Source organism: Xiphophorus hellerii, chromosome 20 (genome assembly GCF_003331165.1).
Source record: "Xiphophorus hellerii strain 12219 chromosome 20, Xiphophorus_hellerii-4.1, whole genome shotgun sequence".
In the NCBI taxonomy this organism is placed as follows: domain Eukaryota; kingdom Metazoa; phylum Chordata; class Actinopteri; order Cyprinodontiformes; family Poeciliidae; genus Xiphophorus; species Xiphophorus hellerii.
Window position 1 is genome coordinate 26,436,279 of NC_045691.1, and position 10,701 is coordinate 26,446,979.

Sequence of the window (10,701 nt, forward strand, 5' to 3'; positions counted from 1 at the left end):
GCGTCTACGCCACGAAGATTCAAGAGAGTTCAATCGAACGAAAACGCTGTTTCTTTTTTTTTTTCGTGAATGTTGGTGTCCACCCCGGTCTGAAGCAACTTACTGAACCGGGCGCATCGCCCATGCCATCAGGCAATCATACGCCTACCATCAGCCGAGGAGTTGCACAACACTCTCATCTCTAATTATACACCCGACAACAGCACGGCGTGGAGCGTGCAGCAACGGCGAAGAACAGAAGGGTTGATTGCGAACGGAGGAGAGGTTCAAGAGCAACAGGGTGAGCAAGTTCAGACGGGAGAGACTGAGAGAGAAAGAGAGCATGAGATGGGGAATCTGTCTGAGAAAGGTTAACAGGACTGAGTGAGTGAGCAGAGTGGGAGTGCAAAAATGTAAAAGTGAGTAGGAGGGAAGAGAGAGAGAGAAAGAAAGAGAGAGAAGAGAAGGAGTGTCTGGTGAGCTCGTCTGGATGCCTGTTCTCATTCTGCTTTCTCACCTGCAGTGTGTGAGCATGACACAGGACACACAGGTGTGTGTGTGAAGGGATGACTGATGGACATGCAGCATGAAGACTAGAGGCACAGGTGTGTGGAAGAGGCAACATGTAAGTTGACTTTTTTTTTTTTATGTATGCATGTAATTATGTTCATATACGCATCATCTTCTTGACTAAGACAATTGTGATGTGTTTGAAAAGATGCCTGAGTCAGTCTGACAGTCACAACCAGAGACTGAACTCCCTTATCTCCCTTCTTCATAGAAGGAACCATTAAACTGACCAAGAGCAATATTGCCACTACCGATATGCAAATAGTTTCATCCACAGTCCTGATTAGCTTCAGAACGATGGCAGCAAACACACAAAACACTGATGTGTTTACATGTCATTTCCCTTAGATAGGCAGGCTGTAGTGATCAGCGTCTCCTCTTATGGATGCAGAAGGCTGCAGAAGCCTGACATCACTGGCATGTTCGAGTCATGATGTGACCATACCTGTGCAGATCACACTGTGAGAGTGTGGAGCCCACACAGCAGTGCAATTTGAATGAATTTACATGCAAACTGCAGGCGTTCAGCTGACAAATACTTGTCACGGTGAGCGTGTCTATGCGAGACGGACTGCTCACACAGGGACGTGTCTGTGTGAGGACACAGTCTCATCACACACAAGTTTGTATTCCTACTCACATTAAGACTTTGTATAGACTTGCATTCATTTTAGTCACCGCACTTATGGCTAACGCTGACATTTTTTTCTAACCCTGAGATTAGCCAAACCTTCATTCGCACCTTAACCTCTCCCTTAGCCCTGAAGAATTGGATTCACCATGTTGGGACCAAGCTTTGGCCTCATCGGTAGTGGTGGACATTTATCATATCGTTTATCAATTATCGTGATAAATTTTGATTTATTGTCACAAAAAATTCCAATTAATGATTAAAAATGCCTAAAGCTGTTCACATTGATTATTTTTCTATTTTTCTCCACTGTTTATCAATGTTAATATCAATAGATTTGGACATTTGTTTAAATGCAGTTACTGTGAACAGCTCAGTGATACAAATCACAGTTCTCTATGTGTCTGATGTTCTAATGAAACGCATTACGGACGTTTTTCAAGAGTTGTATACGTGTTTGTGGGGTTATGACTGATGGCCATGCAGTTAAATCCATAGTTACCTAGAAAAGGTGATACGTAGTTCTTACTGTCACGTTTGTCCTTATCACAAGTATTAAAACGTGACAGTCCAGATCGCCCAACCCTACCCTTCGGTCTTCAGAGGGTTAGTACATGTCCCAGAAATGCTCCTGAATAGGATAGGTAGACAAGTACACACACACATCACACACCCCATTCAGAATCACACCAGAAACTTACAGGGCTGTGATAAAAGTAGTCATACACCAAGAACTTTTTCCTATTTTGTGATGCCTCAACTACAAACTAAAGAAAATGTGTTTTATTGGGATAGTGGATGGGAGGGAATAATTCATCCAATGCATTATCAAAACCCATTTGTCCTTGCAGTCATCGAGAGGCAAGGTACATCCTAGACAGATCGTCAGTCCATCATAGGGCAACATAGTCACACAGTGGGCAACCATGGACGTACACTCACAGCTCAGGACGATTTAGAGCAGGGGTGGGCAATCCTGGTCCTCAAGGGCCGGTGTCCTGCAACTCTTAGATGTCTCTCTGGTCCAACACACTTGAATCCAACAGCTGAATCACCTCCTAAGTGCAGTCAAGTTCTCCGGAGTCCTGCTAATGACCTCATTATTTGACTCAGGTGTGTTGAAGTAGAGACACATCTAAAAGTTGCAGGAGACCGGCCCTCGAGGCCTGGAGTTGCCCACCCCTGATTTAGAGAGACTAACTAACCTAACAGTCCTGTTTTTGGACTGTGGGATGAAGTTGGAGTACCCAGAGGGAACCCACACATGCACAGACAGAATATGCAAACTCCATGCAGAAAGACCCCTGGCTGGGATTCAAATGCATGACCTTCTTGCTGCAAGGCAACAGTGCTACCAACTGAGGCACTGTGCAGCCCAGAAATAATAAAAAATAATACAAGGTTTTCAATTGAAATTAAGTTTTTCAGTATTTTGTAAAAACCACCTTTCACTGGAATTACAGCTTCATGTCGGTATGAGGTTTCTACACAAGCTTTGCACTTCTAGAGACAGATATTTCACTACAAAAACAAAACTTTTGTAGTGAAATAATACATTTTTGGCCTAGTTTCTAGTGCAAATATATTACAACAATTGAACTGAGACAAAACTGACTCACACCAGTACTGGTCCCAGTGGCAGATTACTTCACGTGTGACGAGATGTATTAAGTAGAACCTATAACACAATTTTATAAGTTTGACTTATTGTGTTGTAAGTAAAATAATCTATCAGTAGGACTGGTACTTTTTCATCAATATTAAGGAATCATTGACTTCTATTTCTTGCTGAAAGTTAGCTTTGCCTTATTTCACGCACACTAAGATATCGGCACTAAAAACTAGATGAAAGTGCTTGGTAAGATTTTGTGTTTTTGGCAGTGTTTGCCCACTTTTGTTTAGCAAAATAGCTACATTTTAGCCAGATTGGAAGGAGAACATCTGTTGATGTCATTTTCAAGTCCTGAGGCAAATTCTTAACTATATTTATTGTTCTGGCTTCATGTTAGTTTGTTGTCCAGGTAGAAGGTAAACTCCCACCTCAGTCTAATTGTTCAGCAGCCTCCTACAGGTTGTCTTCTGGGTTTACCAAATATGTAGCCTTGTCCATCACTGGCCCCATCAACTCCAACCAGCTGAAAAAGAAAAGTTAGAAACAACACAATGCATGTGATAGTCCACTGTTAAACTTTACATTAGGCCTAAAAGCTTCTTGCAGAGCCCCTGGTTTGTATTGAGAATTTATAATTATTTTTTCTAGCGATGGGTCCTCGCCACTCGTCCATAAAAGCCAGATTTAGAGAGAGTATGACTGATAGTTGCCATGCCAACGGATTCTCCCACCTGAGCGCTGGATCTCTGCAGCTCCTCCAGAGCTACCATGGGCTTTTTCTGTTACTTTTCTCATTGTTGCTGTACTTATTCTCCCTGCTGGTTAAGATGAACGGCCCAAACAGAAAATTTCTCACGAAACTTGCTCTTGCTTTTATCTTATATTCAATTAGCTTATTTAATTGAGTCGGATTTCTTAAACATTTGCATTACTGCTGGGTTTGTAATTTTTTATTTTGCAATATTTTATCGAAATAGGTTTCTCTTGTAAAATGAGATCCTGGATCTCAATGTCTGCGTTTTCATTTGTCTTAAAATTGCACAAATTAGATTAACAAAATAAATTTGTTTAATTAGAAGCACGCAGATTTCGAAAAACAGGGTTTTCGACAAGGTTTTTGTTGGCTGTCTCAAAATAGTGTATTTTGGAGAACTGCAACAGAAATCCTTTTTTTCTTCATCACACAAGTCACATGATCAACAACCTGATGCTACTGCTGGCGGAAAAGACAAAGACAGGAAGCGATAAGAGGATGGTGGCGCAGCATGATTTTTAAAAACTCATTGCGCAAACAAACTTATTCACAACTGATTTTAATTGTGCATCTTATTTAATGAAAACATCGCAATAGTGAAATTGTGTTTTTTGGACATTATCGGAATATCAACAAAGTTTTGCACACATTTGTAACCAACCTGTAGAAATAAAGGTCAAATAAATTCTTTATAAATACCTTAACATTTTAAAATGGTAGGGACACTCTTTCCATGAACAGAGCATTGTGAGATATTCAAAGGTCAAGATAACATATAATAACCTAACTCTGCTTTTAATTTCTTCCAGACCTGAATGGTTTATTCTTTGGTCTTCATGATGCTGTTCGTTCCCTAATGTTCTCAGTCGAACCTCTGAAGTCTTCACAAAACAAATGCAAAAACAATTACACACCTTTCCGTGTCTTCTCTTCTTAAAAGCATACATCATCTTTCAGTCGCTTCATCACTGCGCACAGCTTTACGTTGAAATCTCAATGACATACTGCAGTTTTTGAAGTTTGACACCAGGGGTGTACAGGCTTGTGAAAGCACTCTGCCAGTCCTGGTGGTGAACACGGTCTTAATGAGACGAGGTTTGTGCATTGACAGGCTGTAAAAACAAAAAAACGGCCAGTGCTGTTAGCCACGTTTATCTAAAAACACGACACACAGTCGTTGATTGCAACACACTGTGGTGTTTCTGGCCACAAGGTTCTTATATTTATCCCACCGAAGTGAGCTGACTCACTGTGCGAGCGCTTACGGTAGATGAAGAGGGATCTATGGGTGTTTCAGATGCAACCTGGGTTTGTGTGTTTACCACCATACGTTTATGTCGTCGTCTTTTTTTTTTTTCTTCTTCTTTCCTATTGGAAAATGTTACTTTCGCCACCTCAAGGGGTGTGAAAAAATACATTCTAATCTGACCTCTAGCTTCACACCCACTACCCACATTTTTACTCTGCCTTGTTCTCTCCGCACTCTTTCCTTCATCAACCACACTGCGGAGCACTTTGTAACCATAGTAACTTCTCTTTTTTTCTTCTTCTTTGCAAAGGAGTTGGTATATGTCCATCAAAAGAAAAAAAAACTTTCAGAACAGCAAATTGTGGTTGGAAAGCTGTAATTTGGAGCTGATGGTGAAGTCATTGTTCGCACGTCAAGGGGATATTTACAGGCAGTGATCTAACTGCATGTTACTTTTTGTTGGGGAAAAAAATGTTCTCTCACTCCTAACAAGACGGAGAAAAGAGAATCTCCTCTTTTATTTGCAAAGTTTGACATATCCGGAGATTATATAAAACTTTAATGACAACAGGATGTGAGCGAGTGCCAATTTTAAGCTGCCAATATTTACTGAAGGTAGGGGGGGAGGAGGAAGCCAAAATAGAAAACCAGCATGGAGGAAATAATTACTCCCATATTTAAAAAGAATAATAAATCTACTGGAACTTGTACAAACATGTTTCACCATTTGTTCCTTTTTCTGAGATTTGCTGTGTTTTTCTGGAGGACTTTCTGACAAAGCATCCAGAATCATTTTATTTTATTTGCTCATAGTTCCAGATTGTTTTCTGTACAAAAGGAGATTGTGGCTAATTTAGTAAACCAGCTAACGAAACCCAGATCATCACCCTTTCAGTAGCATGCCTAACAGTTAGCATGAGGTATTTCTGGAGTTGTTGTTTCTCAACACCAGTAAACCTTTTCGATTTGTAATGACATGAGTCCACAAGTCTTTCGGTTCTTTCAGATGCAACTTTACAAATTCAATCTGTGCTGCCGTGTTATCTTTCATTAAGATAAATTCTTTGCCTAGGAAATGCTTCCAAGGAATTCATAATTCTTATGTTTGTTTTTCTTGCAAGAACCAACCTGAACTTTAAGTTTACTCACCGAGGCCTGCGGAGCCTGAGACGTAGCTATGTGCGGATTTTTGCAATTTTCCTGAGTTTCTGCATGCTTTGTTGGGATGTCCCCAGCTGGCAAGATCAGCAGACACGTTCAAACTTTTGTCTTATGATTTTTTTTCTCACTGTTCAATCATACACTACAAATCTAAACTAGAACAATCACCATCCGTAGATGGTGCAAAGCTGGTAGAGACATACCTTTGAGGACTTGCAGCTGTGATTGACTGATTTTTCCACTTTTCAGATTTTTCTATCTAAAGATTTTAAAACTCATGTAATCATGGCTTATCACATAAAACATTACAATACTTTGGATCATGGCTGCAACATAGAAAATGCATAAAGATTGAAGAAAACAGTTGCGGGTGATTTCTCAAAGCATTGTTGATGCCGTGTTTTTTTCCTACATACTAATAATTCATTTTTAAAACCCTAAACGTGCTCTTGCACTTTCCTGTGCCTTCATGGGAGGGATTTAATTAAACTTGACTAAATGAAACTCATCAATATCTGTCTCCTTTGCCTAGATCAAGATTACCTCAAGTGTGTGACAGTTGCCAAGAGACTAATGGCGGGTTTGACACACGATCTCCGGACCAGCTCTATTTCAGCAGAAGGCTATGTATTCTTGGAGTGAATGACAGGCAAGGTGAGGCAATGAGCTTCACAACAAGCCCGGCTCTGGTCCCACACAGGGACAGCCTCCCGTTTAAGAAGAGAGACCAAAGAGTGAGCTCCCCTCAGCAGCAGCAGCTGCTGCAATGCGACGCCACAAACTTCAAGGCACCCTATCCGTACAAGAGCCACACCGACTTAAAGACGAACCACATGGGTCTGTTTCGGCCTGTGCCGAGGCGGGTCACGGCCCTGTACCAACCCTGGATGCAGGTACAACCCCCTCCCAGGCCCAAACAGCACATCCCGTCCGCCTTCAGAGAGCACCACGGCTGGGCAGAGTGGAGAGACTTCAGTCCTCTGCCTCCCAGATGGGACTTTTCCCATCAGTACCAACTGCAGAACCATTTATCCGGAACACGGGCTCTCCACTCTGGATATCCACACTATGTCTCTAGACTCAGCGCGGGGTCTCTGATGTCCGAGGGCGTCCAGAGGGGGAGCGGAGGCTGGGAGAGGCTGAAAGTGTTAAAAGACAAAACCCATGGCTCTCACAAAGGTCCCTATGCGAGGAGAGGAGAAAGAAGAACTGATGATTTGCACAGAGCTGAAAGAGGAGGCGCTTACCTACCTCACTCCACGCATGAGGACAACACTTTGAAGCACAGTTCATTGTTCAACTCAACAAAAATTACATCTGGACAATCCCTCATGAGAGTTTCCCCCAACAGCCTAAACGGCACAAGCACTCCCATGAAAGAAAACAAGCAGAGGTCTCCTGTGGTGCCCCTGTCCACTCCCACCGGCCCTAACCGCTTCCCCTGGCTGCTGCCCCACTTCGTCGCCGGGTCCCTGATTGAGCTCAGAGACGGCCGGCTGAGGAGGGTGGAGAACCTGCAAACCGAGGACTTCCTGCTCGGCTCTCTGGCCTGCCCGGACCTGCGCCTGAGCTGCTGCACGGTGCAGAGTATCTCCCCTTCAGCCGCCTCCTCCGTCTCCCGCCTCCTCATCCTGCTTCACGAGCAGCAGTCCCAGGTGAGGGGAAATCACTCTGTGGCTATTATTATTATGCACCGCGGCCGGCGGCCCCCGCACAAATAGCTGTTAATAGTCCTTTTATACGGCGCGTCAAGCCTCTTTCACTTCATCGCAGTTGCAAGATGAATCATTTGAAATATCGCAAGTTCTTTTACGCTTTGAAAATTAGCCAACAAAAGAAACAGATGGACACTTTCCCAATAAATGTAGATTTTAGTAACCAAACCCCGCTAGCATCTCCTATAATATCCTATAGTAACCTACATTCAACACTGACTGCAAATTGAAACTACAGCTGCTGCTTGGAAAAAACAACTCAAACAAGAACAAATGTCATTGTTAAATACAACCAAAATTACAAGTGGTTTCTCCAAACTGAACACAAAATTTACACTTTTAATTACGAGCTGTCGCCGCTTGTAAAGTTAGATGGGAAACAATTAACAGCAATAGTTTGGTCCTACGTTTTCAGCCAACACGCTGGACGTGTCGAGAGTGAACGAATCGAAGATTTAAGAAATGAAGAAAATATTACCCGAGCGACGACTGAAGCGGTTCAGTCTCGCCAGCAGCAGGAAAATATTTAAAGTTCTCAAAACCCAGCTTTTGTTTTAACAGTCCACTTCCGCTTATCGGCAGACTCATTAAAACATTAGCTAAATATTTAGCTGGCAACCTAAACATTTAGCAAGCTAGATATTTTTGGTTTGAGCTCAATATGTAGTTTGTAAGACCAAACTACACATTTAGATTAAACATTATATGTTTAGTTTAGAAATTAAGTTTTTAGTTTGGAAAATAAATAGTTTGTAAGCTCAACTATGACATTTATAAATGCAAGAAAATGAATGACACACATTACCTACTGTGAATAGTGGTTTCATAAAATGTATATATATATTTTGTTTTAAGTGTTTCTTCTGCTTAAAATGAGTATTTTATAATGATGCTGTTTATATATCTTTTCATTTCAGTCTTTAAAATACCATAATATGCACATAACTACTTTTTTGTGTGTCTAATTATGTCATTTTAAAATGATAAGTCAGACTTTCTGATCAATTACTCCGTACTTTAGTAGCTTTTTTTCACAGTACCTTTTCACTCTCACTTGAGTAATTTCTAATTTTTACTTTTACTTGAGTAAAAATAGAACAAAGTGGCGCTACTATTAGAATATTTTGGTGCTTGGGGGTGTGATGGCAATCTTTGACAGTTTCCTCTTTCTGCCACCAGGTGGCGTAAGTACTGTTCCTTTAACTTCAAACATGAACTGTGCTTCCCAAGTATCATTCTGGTGTCAGGTCCATTTTTGTGTTTCCTTTTCCCTGCAGAGAAATGTGACTGTCACCAGTCCAGATATTTGAGGTGTCTCAGCCTGAGACCACAGCTGGTTTGTGATTGTGTATTTTTATAAGGATTTCTACTTAAAGTAGGATTTCTTGTTGAATTTGGATGGAATTTAAGTAAATTTAGCTAAAATATTTAAACTGTTTTAGTTTAATGTATTTATTGCTACATGAACCAAATTTGCTGTTCGGGTTAAATCATTGTAGCTGCGTCTGTAACATCCTAGCAGGTAAGTTTAGTGCTCTAACAGAGCAACATTGCACACATTATTGTGTAACTGGCTTGTGTGTGTGTGTGTGTGTGTGTGTGCGTGTACGTCCTCCCTTCAGGAGCTGGTGGATGTGTACGTGGAGTACCCTTTCTTTGTGCGCGGGCAGGGCTGGTCGTCCTGCAGCCCCCAGAAGACGGCCCGTCTTTGCGGCCTGCAGTGCCGCCAGCTCAGTGTGGGAGACGTCTGCTTGGCCCTCACGCCCGTCTCCGCTCCCGAGCCGCTGCCGTCAGACTCCCCCGGGCCAAAAACTGGCCCCAAAGAACCCGAGGACAGTCTTGATTCCCCAGAGGCAAACGCTGCGCTGTGCAGCCAGGTTCTACCTGAACCGAAGGAGCTCTCAGGGGAGCACAGAACGGGGACAAAGGCGTCCCGCAGGAGGCACTGTTCGGCCCCGTGAAATTCAACCACTAGGGACGCGGTTTTCAAATGATATATTGTGCCTTGCAAAAGCATTCACACCTTTTGAACTTTTTTACACTTTGGCACATTAAAACCACAAACTTCAGAGTAATTTCCTAGTGACTGACCAATACAAAGTAGCACAAAACTGAAAAGTGGAAAGAAAACGGCAGGTGATTTCCATTACTGTCAGAGGTGGGTTACATTTACATGAGTAACTTTTTTAGGGAAAAATAATGTATAGGAGTAGTTTTAGTTGACTGTACTTTTTACTGTTACAAGTAATATGAACTATTGCTACTTTTTCTTTTTTAGATTTATTTTCCATTTAAAGAAACTGACTTCAGAGATAAAGATTTTTAGATTTCTGCTACGTCTGAGCTAACGGTTATGCTAATCTGAGCATAATTACTCAGTTTTGTCTTATTGCTTAAATTAAATCCTCCTTTTACTGTGTCCACCAGCAAAATTCCTCTGGAGCCAGGTTTGGTGCACCAACACTGGTTCCAGCCCAGGGGCCCACATCCTTGTAAATCTGGCCCCAGTGGTAACACTTGGAAATTGCTGATCGTAGACGGTCTGGCTGAGCTTTAGCTGTTCTCACAAGAATAATTATCCAGAATTTGCACAGATGATAGAGACATGGCCCAAAAAACTGTCAGCTGTAATTGTAGCAAAAACTACAACTACAATTTGTTTTATTTCTAAAACAAAAACAAAACATGGAAACCATGAACATTTCTTTTTGGTCCACCACACAAACTCCTAAAAAAAAAAAGGAACTTGTGGTTGTAACGTGACAAAAATCTGAAAAATTTCAGGGGTGGGAACGGTCTTGTAAGGCACTGTCGATCTGGGATTTCTTTGGATTTGTGCTGTGATCAGCGTCTTGTCTTTCTACCTCCTGGATCATGCTTCTGTGCTTGACTTGTCATCTTTATTGGCTTTTAAGTAGTCTCAGCTAAAGAGGACAGCTACGGTGAGCTCACCTCTCAGGGTTAAAGGTCATGTAATATGTCGTTAAGTGATAACGGAGAACCAAAGCATGAACTGATGCTGCCTTGGTG

At 41.8% G+C, this 10,701-nt stretch overlaps 1 protein-coding gene across 2 annotated transcripts; it reads left to right on the top strand.

The window, feature by feature from the left end:
* The first annotated feature begins 134 nt into the window (after positions 1 to 134).
* On the top strand, positions 135 to 10,412 carry LOC116710867 (ataxin-1-like). Of its 2 annotated transcripts, XM_032550148.1 has the most exons (4): positions 135 to 280; positions 503 to 604; positions 6,489 to 7,611; positions 9,294 to 10,412. In XM_032550148.1, exons 3-4 carry the CDS (start codon positions 6,619 to 6,621, stop codon positions 9,630 to 9,632), a joined length of 1,332 nt encoding a protein of 443 aa, XP_032406039.1. In that variant the 5' UTR covers positions 135 to 280; positions 503 to 604; positions 6,489 to 6,618; the 3' UTR covers positions 9,633 to 10,412. The 2 variants fall into 2 exon arrangements, with proteins under 2 accessions (XP_032406039.1, XP_032406040.1); XM_032550149.1 differs by lacking the exon at positions 135 to 280 and having other exon boundaries at positions 345 to 604; positions 9,297 to 10,412.
* The last annotated feature ends 289 nt before the right edge of the window (positions 10,413 to 10,701 follow it).